This window comes from Salmo salar, chromosome ssa08, assembly GCF_905237065.1.
Source record: "Salmo salar chromosome ssa08, Ssal_v3.1, whole genome shotgun sequence".
Taxonomy (NCBI): Eukaryota; Metazoa; Chordata; class Actinopteri; order Salmoniformes; family Salmonidae; genus Salmo; species Salmo salar.
In genome coordinates, this window is record NC_059449.1 from 14,917,056 (window position 1) to 14,932,085 (window position 15,030).

At 43.0% G+C, this 15,030-nt stretch overlaps 1 protein-coding gene across 2 annotated transcripts in view; it reads right to left on the reverse strand.

Moving 5' to 3' along the window:
• LOC106593996 (RING finger protein 150) overlaps nt 1-12,836 on the reverse strand; it is a 32,593-nt gene extending 19,757 nt beyond the window's left edge. The window contains exon 1 of one of the 2 annotated variants that reach the window (XM_045722805.1): nt 12,115-12,836. In XM_045722805.1, the coding sequence (XP_045578761.1) occupies nt 12,115-12,571 (457 nt within the window). In that variant the 5' untranslated portion in view covers nt 12,572-12,836. The remainder of the gene's footprint in view (nt 1-12,114) is intronic. The other variant, XM_045722806.1, reaches the window with a different exon arrangement.
• Between the last annotated feature and the right edge of the window lie 2,194 nt (nt 12,837-15,030).

Below are 15,030 nucleotides of genomic sequence, written 5' to 3' on the forward strand. Positions count from 1 at the left end.
TATCCGGTTTATTAAAAGTTGCAAAAGGGAGACATTTCTTGAACAGAGCAGAGAAAATGTCTAAAAAGGGTCTCTTGGAGACGGTACATTCTAAATCACACAGCACCAAATGTTGTGTGAACACCAGGCTGGTAGGAAGTCAAGACAAACAGGCTGGGACTTTGTCAGCTGCTACAAAATGTATCCAACCAACTATTGTAAATATGTTGTAGTTCATTGGAAATAAACTTAATAAAGGACCTGTTGAGACAACCTACACATCCATATGTGACAATATTTTCTTTTGTATGGGACAGAGATCTGCAACATGTAGCTCTGGGACTGCATGTGGAGCTTTGATTGCTCCTTTTGGCTTCATTTGATCCCATTCATTTGTATGGGATTTGAAACCTCTCTGTGGAGGTATCAAACCCCTATTGTGTATCAGGGTTGAGCTAAACTATAAATAACCTGTATTCACAGAACACTGTCTGTAGAACACAGTGAGTAATTAGCATTAGGCTAGCCTACTGGGAGTTCATTCAGGCAGAGACAGGACGCAGAGCTAACAAAACAAACCCCTGACTCTCCATGTCTGGGTCAGAGCAATGTGGCCCTGTTCAGAAGTGAGAAAATGTTACAGATTTAGAACAAATCTGTATCTGTTGAACAGAAATGATTTGTCTGTCACAGAGTAAGGAATCATATCAGCTCTATTCATTAGCTGACATTTCTATCAGCAACGTTTTGAACATTTCACGTCACTGGTGTCACAATACCAGACCGCTTTCATACACAGTCCAATTGACAATTAGGTCAGACCCAGCTGCCACTAAAAAGGTTTGATCGGTAACTCATTTGGGGTCAAACAAAGTACAACCCCCCCCCCCAGACACTCTACAAGGGAACATAATTTCATAGCAAAGCCATTAGTTCAGACCACCAGATAGTCAACAGAGTGGAAAATTGTAACCACCAAGGATATTTTAACACTTTCACAACCGAGTTGAAGGTTGTTGAGTTGGATGTTATCAAGGTCATGGACAACAGAAGTGCCACTTTAACACGTTGTGTTTTAACACTTCAGTTAACTCCTTTCAGAGTTGAAACCAGCAAGTTCTAACAGGGCCTCCCACCAGACATTATTCTCATCCTCACCTCTCAGCTAGCCCCTCTCCCTATGACCTGTGACCTGACACTTCACACAATCCTCAACTGTCACACCAAAAGACACTATAGCTTCTATACACCCTTTCTTCACACAGAAAATTATAATTACAGTGATAAAATATCCTTCAAGTAGGCTAAGTCCTAAACTAACACATTAAATAACACAATCGATTCCCCTGAAGATTTCAAAATGGCCGCCATTCACGTTCATAAGAAGCAGGCCAAAAAGCTTCATCCGAGTGCCTTAACTTGCAGCTACAGTATGTACTGCCTATCTGTCTATCGGACACGGACACACTTTAACCACTGACTGAAGCATTGGGAGGTGAGAGTGATAGATAGGAAGTATAGCCTATCAGAGGTGTCTGAGTGGTTTAAAATCCCAGACAAGAGATTACACTCCATGGACACTCCATCTGCAGCCACACATTGAGGTGGGATGATGTCTGTGTCGTCAAGGGCCTAAGTGACTCAGTAGCCTTTGTAACTCGGTGACATCATTTCCTCTAGGACTCTGCGGCCTTGTTACCGTGGCGTCTGTGCGGAGCCACAGGAACACAGAAGCCCCAGGGTGCTTCACTTCTTCACTCCATCTATCAGTAATTTCTAAAGGAGAGGCTCGTTCACTCTGCCATCACCTCCGCCCGGGCAGCCCGCCAGCCACAGGGCATTGTGGGATACCCTCGGCACCCGGCGGAGGTCTGAGAGTGGCCAAGGCCATTATATCACCATACCCTGGGGATGGATAGAGAGAGAAAGAAAAAGAGAGAGAGCGAGCGAGAGGAAAGTTGGCACCTAGCAGGTGGCAACACCATATTATCACTGCAGAACAGACATAAACAGGTTGGAAAAAGCTGTGACTAAAGAAATAAAAGTAGCTGCAAAACTTTTAGCCCAAGAAAGACACAAAGCAAGCAGCAAGGCATTCAAAAATGGATGACTCAGTCAACCCACTCATTAATGAATTCTGGATTAGAAAAGGAACAATGGACTTTACTCCAGAGACTGAAATATATTCACTAACAAATGCGGATTTAAAACCGCCAAAAGATTGGCATACGACACAGTCGGCGCGTCCATGAGGCTAGGAGCTAAGCTTCCCCTAAAGTAAATTGGCAAAATTATATAGCCTAATTATCTTACTCCTGTCGATGCAGAAACTCATAAAATAATTTCAAATAAGCTACTACACTAGAAAGCATGATTTGGCCAGAGAGGATCATTAGCTTCTTTAAAAACATATAAGCTGTGGATCCTCGTAAAACTGACTATCCTACCGATCCTTGACTTCGGCAATGTCATTTACAAAATAGCCTCCAACACTCTACTCAGCAAACTGGATGCAGTCTATCACAGTGCCATCCGTTGGCTGGCCCTCGCTTCATATTCGTCGCCAAACTCACTGGCTCCAGGTCATCTATAAGTCTTTGCTAGGTAAAGCCCCGCCTTATCTCAGCTCACTGGTTGCCATAGCAGCACCCACCCGTAGCACGCGCTCCAGCAGGTATATTTCACTGGTCACCCCCAAAGTCAATTCCTCTTTTGGCCGCTTTTCCTTCCAGTTCTTTGCTGCCAATGACTGGAACAAATTGCAAAAAAATCACTGAAACTGGAGACTCATATCTCCCACTCTAAGCACCAGCTGTCAGAGCAGCTCACAGATCACTGCACCTGAACATAGCCCATCTGTAAATAGCCCCTCCAACTACCTCATCCCCATACTGTTATTTATTTTAATAAATTGCTCCTTTGCACCCCAGTATCTCTAATCTATCACTCCAGTGTTTAATTGCTAAATTGTAATTATTTTGCCACTATGGCCTATTTATTGCCTTACCTCCCTTATCTTACCTCATTTGCACACATTGTTTATAGACTTTTCTATTTTGTTATTGACTGTATGTTTGTTTATTCCATGTGTAACTCTGTGTTGTTGTTTGTGTCGCACTGCTTTGCTTTATCTTGGCCAGGTCGCAGTTGTAAATGAGAACTTGTTCTCAACTGGCCTACCTGGTTAAATAAAGGTGAAATAAAAAAAAATGTAAACATTATTTTAAACCGCATTGCCTACAGTCAGAAAGCGCCGCAATTTGGGCAGCGCGCCTGGCAAATACCCACATAGATGATTGTTGAGTTGCGAATGTCAGTGAAAAGTAGAAGCCCAGCCAGGCATATCGCAATATTTCAAAATACAATTGAAGGAAAATATCATTTGGAAAGCAAATGTCTATTGCTGTAAAGAAAGGACAATGAAAAGACTAATGTCTTTTAGTTATCAAAATTCTCAATTTAATTGAGTGAACAGTATACTATCTTATTAGCACCAGCTGAACGTATGGGTCATATTCCCGGTGAGTGTGCATATTCACTCTTTCATGGTTGGGTTAGTGCTACTTGAAAGTTAGTTTTTGGACAATAATGTCCTCCTCCAGGTTAGATGAACGTCATAATTGTATGTGTCTACCCTTCTCATAGGACGATTAGATGGATCAAACAACATCGTTTTAATTGATCTGTTTGTCAGTGTCAGCAGAGTAGGCTACTCTGTCATTTTTGTTGTATTAAAAAAAGATTCTGCTAATGTCTCCAGTCATATAAAGTGTAGTAGAATTGCATGAAGTGTTCATAAAAGAACAAGATGTTCCTGTGCAAAGAAAGAAGAAATGTATCTGTCTCAGCCTCCAGTTTTTATGCTGCAGTAGTTTGTGTCGGGGGGCTAGGGCCAGTCTGTTATATCTGGAGTATTTCTCCTGTCTTATCCGGTGTCCTGTGTGAATTTAAGTATGCTCTCTCTAACTCTCTCTCCCTCTCTTTCTCTCTTTCTTGGAGGACCTGAGCCCTAGGACCATGCCTCAGGACTATCTGGCCTGATGACTCCTTGCTGTCCCCAGTCCACCTGGCCGTGCTGCTGCTCCAGTTTCAACTGTTCTGCCTGCGGCTATGGAATCCTGACCTGTTCACCGGACGTGCTACCTGTCCCAGACCTGCTGTTTTCAACTCTCTAGAGACAGCAGGAGCGATAGAGATACTCAATGATCGGCTATGAAAAGCCAACTGACATTTACTCCTGAGGTGCTGACCTGTTGCACCCTCGACATCCACTGTGATTATTATTATTTGACCGTGCTGGTCACCTATGAACATTTGAACATCTTGGCCATGTTCTGTTATAATCTCCACCTGGCACAGCCAGAAGAGGACTGGCCACCCCTCATAGCCTGTTTCCTCTCTAGGTTTCTTCCTAGGTTTTGGCCTTTCTAGGGAGTTTTTCCTAGCCACCGTGCTTCTACACCTGCATTGCTTGCTGTTTGGGGTTTTAGGCTGGGTTTCTGTACTGCACTTTGAGATATCAGCTGATGTAAGAAGCGCTTTATAAATACATTTGATTTGATATAGCCTACAGCCATGCATTCAATGATTAAGTTATATTATTATTAGCCTAAATTATGACTATCCAATCTACTCATCACATTAGGAATAGTAGGCTATTTTACATAAGTCTGGAAATATGATGATGCATGGGAATGCTTTATTATAAAGGTGCATTTTTCTGGTGAAAATTTGCTTCCCCAAACTTGAAACTCACACGCAGCCTATGGGATACGGCATGGCATGCACGGTATGCTAATTTCCCTTGGCAGAGTTGCATGACTCACATCTGCACGGGTCTAGCTAACAGTGAGAATAGGTAAAAATACAGTGGGTGAAAGAGGGTGGTCAAAGGACAGAGGGAAGAGATGGAGGAGACAGAATACAACTCTTGTTTCTCTGTTCTCTCGGTCGGTCGCCATGGCGCCCAGTTTCATGACGTGGTCCTGGAAATAAATCCTCAAGGTGTGTGTGTGTGTGTGACGCAGGGACTGATCCCTCATGGACAGCACACATTTCATATGGGAAAGGCGCAATGCATTATTATGCTCATAAATCTCCATATGTAACTAGTCAGTCGTAAGAGACATACAGCCACAGGTTTATGGAGAGAAAGGAGAGCAGATCAATAGATCATCTACATAATAATAATAATCTTTACTAGCCAAACTCTTCGTATGGGTCCAAAAGCTGCACTCTTGAAGCTTTTTCTCATAGGCGTATTGTCTTGAAATGGAAGTTAAAGGGGTATTGGCAAAGTGTGCTTTTTTTCGGCTTCAGATTGCCTAATTCTTTCCAAAAAACTAAAACGACTAGACTAAATCTAATAATACACAGCATTCTAATGAAATAAGCGCATCAGGAACGAAGAGCTCTGGAGCCAATGTCCTGGCATAGATGGGGCCTAAATCACATTGTGATGTAACAGTGCACAATGGGTAGTAGGCTGCATATAGGGTTTACACACAGCAAGGCACAATACATTAGGTCCAAGGACGTCACATATAGGCCTATATGCAAACAAGCGCACACACACAGTTGGCTGAATTAGCAACGAGCGTCGCAGCAGCACCATGGTGTGTTCATACATAACTGTTAAGGGTAGCCCCTCCTAATGCAATCAGCGGCACAATCACCGGCAGAAAAACAAGGCTGTGTGTGCACGGTAAACAGATCTCCCGGCCGCTAATACTATTACGTTAACACTGAGCCCTACACCCTGACAAACGCTACACAGCTTCAAAAAAACATCATGGGCTTGCTAACCTAACCAGATACCCCTCAACTGATATGCATTAAAAAAAACTGCCTGGACATGAGGGCACAATCCAACATGGATGCCAAAAGTTTAGTAGCAACACATGGCCTCAAGGAGTGGATTAACTTCTTCGCCTCTATGAGCCTTGAGAACAATATGACCATGGTTGCTTTTGCACACTGGCCATGCTTCAGCTGTTAAGTATGAGATCTTAAGTAGGTAGCGCAGAGTAGACTCAAGGTTTTAGCCATCTTTACCATCTGGGTGGGATTTTGGATTACATAGACTGGTCCCTGATCTGTTTGTGCTGTCTTGCCAACTCCTACGGTCATAGTCACGTCAATAACCATAGGAGTTGGAAAGACACTACAAACAGATCTGGGACCAGGCTAGAAATTGCAACCCAGATGAAGGAGACAAGAATACAGACACAAAGATATTCCACAAAGGGCAAGATGTCATACACATTTTATCACCACTGTCTGCAAGTAGTTGGAAAATCCATTTCATTTAGAGAGAGAGAGAAAGAACAAGAAAACTGAAATAGCTGCTTCTAAAACTCAAAGCAGTGTGTATTATCAACCGATGGCCTGACAGAGGCTGAACTGGACCAAAATCTCTCCTCTTTGCAGACACCCTTTAGCAAGAATGGTGCATAATAAGCCAGGGTGGTGCATAATAAGGAAAGCCAGGTGGAATAGAGAGCGAGTGATTTTTAGAGGAAGGGCGCTAACCTGTTTAGTGCTGCTGAGGATTAGCTTTTGCTAGCAGCCTTGAGGGCAGCATAACCTGCTGTGTAGTGGATAATAGTATATGGTTAGCTGTAATTAAACAGCACAAATCCTTATTCAATATCAACGGTGTTAGTCTGTCCAGCGAAACTTTGCATAAAAATATCAAATAATTAATACATGTAGCCACCAAAATTTGCATAGCCAATATGGCCGACAAAACAACTGCCTAAAAAACCATGGTCAGGAAAGAAAAACTGAAAGGGTCTGGCAGAGGGAGGGAGCCACGTCATACAGTAATCTAGTGATTCATTCCAGCTCTCAGAAAATGTCCTCCACATGCTCATTGCTCTCCCTCCGTATAAAAGCCAGACTGCAAATGTCAAGTCTTTCATAAAGATCAGCCCTGATAGGATTCATATGTGTCCTGTCCACACAGAGGTCTGAGTGTTCTCATACAAAAAGGCCTTGTATGCTTTCTTTGTCACAGGTGGGGCCAACCTAATTAAGATGAGAGAGAGAACAAGATTCTTGGCTCTCAGTTACCCTGGCCGATACAGTCCACTTCTGTTGGCTCACCGAGAAGAAGACTGTTCTTTCTCTCGCTTTCTTTAAGTCCCCCTTTCCCTCATCATTGCTCTCTCTCTCTCTCTCTCCCCATCTCTGTCTGTTCGTCTCAGGGCTGGGAGTATGAGTCTTAGCAGCCCCAAAAATAGCACAGTCTCCTCTTTTCCGTAGGTACCCAGGGACTGCCGGCCCACTGTACCCTCTCAGCAGGAAGGGTGTGTGTGTGTGTGTGTGTGTGTGTGTGTGTGTGTGTGTGTGTGGTGTGGCTAGTATCCACATGCTTCCCAGACAAAATAGTTTGGAAGAGTTAGTGCATATATAATGCCAACTTTTTGTGATGTTTTTGTTCACTTCAGTTGTTCAGGCATACAACCATTTTTTTGGAGGCAAGCCGAAGTCAGTAGCCGAAGTCTACGCCTCTTCGTCGGTGATTGGTCAATAGTAGGGATTCTTCAATAAAGTCTGTTGTCATTCAACAAGAGATGACTCATTTTCATGCAAAAAATTAAATAAGAGACAAATACTGCACCAAACATCTTAGTTAGATGTAAAATTGCGAGACTAAGATCTCCTCAGCAAAAACTTCAAAATGAATAACAGATTTCTTAAGTTATCTTAGATTAATTTGGACTATTTTGAAGAAGTGTATACTGGCGTCTCAAATTTGACAAAAAATACTATCCCCGCTTTTTTCTCATTTTTCAAGTGAGGGTCTTTTAAGGGAGTATACAAGCACACTTGTTCGGTTCGCCTAGCCGACCTCGGCGCCAGCCGAACTGAAGAATGCTGACACCTTAACAGACACATCTCCTGGGCCAGTGCCAGCCAAGCAGGAAGGGACCCGATGGGGGTATCAGAGAGCTCGCCAGGGATAGCCACCCACCCCCCAAACCCCTCTCCTCGGCTGGCCCCATGTGTCTGAGGCATCTGGTAGGGCCTTCCATCATCTCTCCTCACTTCCCCATTAGGAGCCAGCATGCTGGCACGCCACTGTCCAGTCCAGGAGATGATGCAGATAGGGCTTGGAATCTGTCAGAGACTGCCAGTGAATGTGAACAAAGGGGTTTATGTGAATGTAATTACATGTTGTGGTCCACATGGCGTAATCCTCAGTTAAAAGAAGCAAAAACGTCCGCAATGGTAACCATTCCATTGACGCCAACCCTCATGGCAACCCGATCACCTGCACAGCTTGGATGCCCATACAGACAGACACCACTCTGTACTGGTTAGAGGAGGTGTGTCAGTGCTTTTGCAGCAGGCTAATGCAGTTTGGCAGCATGCTAACAGGGTGATTGGCTGACCGGCAGTGCATAACCTATTGTGAAAGGAGGGTGCTACATTTTACAGCACGTCGTCAAACCAGTCGCACAGTCAGGTTGTGTTAAGATACAGACATGGTTTGTTTAGTTTCAAACCATTAGCATGATCTGTCTCAGTAAACAGAGATACAGTAAAAGACAAAGGAGCGTAGCCGAGCTCAAAAACGCATGTGGGCAACCATACACACACACACACACACACACACACACACGTCAGAGTCATACAGTGCATTTGGAAAGTATTCAGACCCCTTGACTTTTTCAAATTTTTGTTACATTACAGCCTTATTCTAAAATTGATTAAATCGTTTTTTTCCCCCTCATCAAACACAATACACCATAATGACAAAGCAAAAACAGGTTTTTAGAATTTTTGCAAATACATACATATATATATATAAAAGAAAACTGAAATATCACATTTACATAAAAGTCTTCAGAGCCTTTACTCAGTACTTCATGAAGCATCTTTGGCAGCAATTACAGCCTCAAGTCTTCTTGGGTATGACGCTACAAGCTTGGCACACCTGTATTTGGGGAGTTTTCCCCCCATTCTTCTCTGCAGATCCTCTCAAGCTCTGTCAGGTTGGATGGGGAGCGTCGCTGCACAGCTATTTTCAGGTCTCTCCAGGGATGTTCGATCAGGTTAAAATCCGGGCCCTCCTGGCAGGGCCACTCAAGGACATTCAGCGACTTGTCCCGAAGTCACTCCTGCATTGTCTTGGCTGTGTGCTTAGGGTCATTGTCCTGATGGAAGGTGAATCTTCACCCCAGGCTGAGGTCCTGAGTGCTCTGGAGCAGGTTTTCATCAAGGATCTCTCTGTACTTCACTCCTATCGTCTTTGCCTCAAACCTGACTAGTCTCCCAGTCCCTGCCGCTGAAAGACATCCCCACAGCATGATGCTGCCACCACCATGCTTCACCGTAGGGATGGTGCCAGGTTTCCTCCAGACGTGACGCTTGGCATTCAGGCCAAATAGTTCAATCTATGTTTCATCAGACCAGAGAACCTTGTCATTTTCCTTTTATTGAGGAGTGGCTTCCGTCTGGCCACTCTACCATAAAGGCTTGATTGGTGGAGTGCTGCAGAGATGGTTGTCCTTCTGGAAGGTTCTCCATCTCCACAGAGGAACTCTAGAGCTCTGTCAAGGCCCTTCTCCCCCGATTGCTCAGTTTGGCTGGGTGGCCAGCTCTAGGAAGAGTCTTGGTGGTTCCAAACATCTTCCATTTAAAGATTATGGAGGCTACTGTGTTCTTGGGGACCTTCAATGCTGCAGACATTTTTTGGTACCCTTCCCCAGATCTGTGCCTCAACACAATCCTGTCTTGGAGCTCTACGGACAATTCCTTGGACCTCGTGGCTTGGTTTTTTCTCTGACATGCACTGTCAACTGTGGAACCATATATTGACAGGTGTGTGCCTTGCCAAATCATGTCCAATCAATTGAATTTACAACAGGTGGACTCCAATCAAGTTGTAGAAACATCTCAAGGAGGATCAATGGAAACAGGATGCACCTGAGCTCAATTGAGTCTCATAGCAAAGGGCCTGAATATTTTTCTAAATAAGGTGTTTATTTGTAATAAATTGGCAAAACAAATATAAAAACCCATTTTCGCTCTTGTCATTATGGGGTATTGTGTGTAGATTGCTCAGGAAAACAAAATATTTAATACATTTTAGAATAAGGCTGTAACGTAATAAAATGTGGAAAAAGTCAAGGGGTCTGAATACTTTCCGAGGTACTGTATATGAAGACTAGACTGCATGTGAAAAGATAAGGAATGTGGAGAGAAGGTATGGATCATGGATGATCAGGGATAGAGATGAGAGGAGGAGGGTGTTTTGTGTTGGACTCATAAGATGCCCGAACCCTAGGTTTCTCCTAAGACCTTTTCACCGTTGGTGCAAGTTTACAGAGTGGCCAGAGCCCACCACCACCAAACTGTCACTTGCAGAGCTAGGGGGGCCTACCCAGCCTAGATATGAAAGAGAGCGGTCTACAGTAGAAACTTGGCAGCCAGTTAACACCAGTTTTGTCTATTAAAGCCTTCTCTGCTGGCTCCAGTATTGGAGACGGAAACACCTTCGACTGAGGGATAACATACCCAACTGATTAAAATGTCCATTGGATGTGCTTGGGGGGGAACGGCTGACTCAGATATTCCCATGGACAGACTCTCCAAGCTGGCTCATCTTAAACATGTCCACCCACCACTACGCTGTGATAGTTAAATTAAAAGCACGCCACGAAATCAGATGTCTAAGAAAAGTTGTCATAGTAACTGCCGCTTTCTGTAGATGTTCAAGTCAAGGCAAACAGAGATTACTCAATTAGTAAGTTTGAATTAGTCTGTCGACCCCATTAATACACTAAGTGTATTTATGGTATTTCAGTGTCACCATTGAATTGGATAGGTTTTATGAAAACAATCACTCTTCTACATGCACACACACACTAAGTTGACAGAAGCTGTACCAATATGGATTGCCATTTGGATCTCTTGCAAAGCAGGAATCAGTTTTACAACCCAAAAATTGAAATAATTTTGGGATGAAATCGTAACTGTGCTAAATCCTTCTTCCATTAATATTTATGTCCACCTAAAACTAAAATCCTCCTACTTCCTGCCCCCTCTGCTCCTCTTTGTCCTTGATTCTTTCCTACATGGCTCAGGGTGAGAGCAGGAGAATTGTAAAAAACAAAATATATATATATATATATATTATTCATCTCCCTTCATGTGTACTGATTGGAACATACTTGACAAGTGAAAACAATAATGGTGGAAGCTCATCATGAGGCTGGCTTTCACCTGGTGAGTTGTCAGTGCTGAAGAAGGACAGGGAGCGAGGTGAGGTCAGATTTTGATGCGGTAAAGAATGAGCCGGAGAGAGAAATTACAGGAGAACTCTTTAGTTTACACAACAGCCTCAGCCTGGTCTGAGCCAGTACCATGCCAACCCCTGACTCAACATTTGGCCCAGTTCAGAACCAGTAAGAATTAGATATGCATTACAATTAGATATAGGCTAAAATGTAAAGGGAATGTGTAGGATATCCCAATGCAGTCAGGGAAACATGCATCAATAGTCTATACGAGCCAGGTGGATACAACTCCCAGAGTGTCATGGTGAGTTCATGCATGGGCTATGTAGCATAATATCAACATATATATTTTACACAAGGGGCCCATTCCCTTAAAAAGTAGGCCTGCAATCCAAAATCTAGTTTTGTGGAGAAAAGTTGTTCATTGATAATTATCACACAGCTAGGAGGAATGAGGAGTGATGCCGGTTTACTATTGAATTATAACACTAATACATGATCAGTTCACCAAACAATTGTCTTGAGAGACAATGATACATCAAAATGGTTTAGGGTTTGAGGACTGCATTGAGCTTACATCTTGTTATGATTTGCACTTGTAGGCACAACTGGCAGCAAATGGACAATGTGCTTCTTTGTTGATTAGTTCAATATATAATAGTGAGTTTGACCGTTTTGAGCTTGTAGCTTACTGACAGTCTTCAACAGCCTAAAACAATGTGTGCCATTGCCATAACGACATGATAAGAGGGCAGAGCACTTGTAAACTGTCACCAAGTCACAACAGTGACAAGTACAGTGTCTCATACAAGTGATACAGTGCATCGCATACAGTCATGTAAGCTTGATAAGTATGTTGCATTGCTTCGCCGAAAGTGTAGTTTACCTTGATGAGGCATTGTTATGGTATCGTTGACATTAGTGGAGCCCACGTTATAAATTATGACTGCAGAAGCGTTGTGGAGTGCAGCGACGTTGCGAATTTTATCTCTGAATGTACAATTGCCTGCAGCTATCAACGCCATCCAAGCACTGTTTTGATAAGGCAGGGGATACTTAACGTTCGGGTCGCAAGCTTGTCTCTCTTGCAAAAGCAAAGGCATCAACACTTGCCCTCTTGCTTCTTTCTTGGGGGAGTGCTCGCCATATCTTCCACACTCAGTCTTCTCTGTTTTGATTTCTGAAGTCACGGGATCCACATAAGTAATGTTGACAAACGCGGTGTACCATTCTTCTTTCTCCGCCACCGTAAAGTCCAGGCACAGCAAATGCACGAAGCAAAAGGATAGCAGCCATGTTGAGAGAGCTAGACTGCGGCAGGCTTGGATGAGGGACATTGCCATGTTCAGTCCGAGGATATAGCGAGTGTTTCCCTCTCCACCAAGCCTAAAAGCTGCCTCTCGCTGGTAGCCTCCCCCCCCCTTTCCAAGCTCGACGACTACGATTTCAGACTACCCTGAAGTTGAAATACTTGAAAAGTGATGCAGCAAACCAACTGGTTGTTGACAGAAATGTTTTTAAACAGTTGGTTGTAGTCGTGCTTCTCCACCCTGCCTACTGCTACCTAAGCGACTGGCCTGCAATGTTGTTGTCAGTCAGCTGTGCGCGCTGGCCAAGCTTTCTTAAACATGTGACCTGGGCGGGGATCACGAAGATAGTCGAACCTGTCCCCCATAGTAAAAGCTAGTGTTCGGCTATACAGGGATCGGTAATAGGCGACCGCGAATTATTTATTTTCGCCCAACAAAGTTGTTAGTAAAAAAAACATATATATATATATATATATATATATATATATATATATATATATATATATATATATAACTACCGGTCAAACGTTTTAGAGGGTCAAGGGTTTTTCTTTATTTTTACTATTTTCTACATAATAGTAGGGAAGACATCACAACTATGAAATAACACATATGGAATCATGCAGTAACCAGAAAAGTGTTAATCAAATCATAATATATTTTATATTTGAGATTCTTCAAATAGCCACCCTTTGCCTTGATGACCGCTTTGCACACGCTTGGCATTCTCTCAACCAGCTTCACCTGGAATGCTTTTCCAACAGTCTTGAAGGAGTTCCCACATATGCTGAGCACTTGCTGGATGCTATTCCTTCACTCTGCTGTCCGACTCATCCCAAACCATCTCAATTTGGTTGATGTCAGGAGATTGTGGAGGCCAGGTTATCTGATGCAGCACTCCATCACTCTCCTTCTTGGTAAAATAGCCCTTCACAGCCTGGAGGTGTGTTGGGTTATTGTCCTGTTGAAAAACAAATTGTAGTCCCACTAACCCCAAACCAGATGAGATGGCATATCTACAGAATGCTGTGGTGGCCATACTGGTTACGTGTGCCTTGAATTCTAAATAAATCACAGACAGTGTCACCAGCAAAGCACCATCACACCACCACCTCTATGCTTTACGGTGGGAAATACACATGCGGAGATCATCCGTTCACCCACACCGCGTCTCACAAAGACACGGCGGTTGGAACCAAAAATCTCCAATTTGGACTCCAGACCAAAGAACAAATTTCCACTGGTCTAATGTCCATTGCTCGTGTTTCTTGGCCCAAGCAAGTCTCTTCTTCTTATTGGTGTCCTTTAGTAGTTTCTTTGCAGCAATTCAACCATGAAGGCCTGATTCACATAGTCTCCTCTGAACAGTTGATGCTGAGATGTGTCAGTTACTTGAACTCTGTGAAGCATTTATTTGGGCTTCAATTTCTGAGGCTGGTAACTCTAATGAACTGATCCTCTGCAGCAGAGGTGACTCTGGGTCTTCCATTCTTGTGGTGTTCCTCATGAGAGCCAGTTTCATCATAGCGCTTGATGGTTTTTGGGATTGCACTTGAAGAAACTTTCAAAGTTCTTGAAATTTTCTGGATTGACTTATTTTTGAAATGTTCTTACTATAATATGGACTTGGTATATAATATGGACTTCAGTATATACACCCCCCCACACACACACACACACACACACACCTTGTCACAACACAACTGATTGGCTCAAACGCATTAGGAAGGAAATTAATTCCACAAATGAACTTTTAAGAAGGCACACCTGTTAATTGAAATGCATTCCAGGTGACTACCTCATGAAGCTGGTTGAGAGAATGCCAAGAGTGTGCAAAGCTGTGCAAAGCTGTGCAAAGCTGTCAAAGGGTGGCTATTTGAAGAATCTCACATATAAAATATATTTTGATTTGTTTTAGACTTTTATGGTTACTACATGATTCATGACGTGTTATTTCATAGTTTTGATGTCTTCACCATTATTCTACAATGTAGAAAATAGTCAAAATAAAGAAAAACCCTTGAATGAGTAGGTGTTTGAAAACTTTTGAAAACTCATATATATATGCTTGCAATATGTAATCACAATATTTACCCAGCAGAGGGCAATGTTGTTTACACACACACACACACACACAATTTACATTGGGGGTTTTGAATTACAGGTTAATATTGTCAAGACACATTGCAGAAAAATAACATGCTCATAGCCGTGGGTCTGTGACCTGTAATCAAGTAAACATTGCCCTCTGCTGGGTAAATATTGTGATTACATCTTGCAAGCAGTTCTTCACGTTGGCCTCAAGAGAGCACTGTATCCTACGACATGTCCGTCATCATGCCAGCCTTTGGAAGAGAGAATACAGGATTAGTGCGTCATAGGCCCTACATACGTCCCAATTAATCACATTCTTTCCAATGAAAGGAAGTCTAGATAAATACAGTCTAATAATAGTTTTACATGAACTCAAATCAAATGTTATCTGTCACACG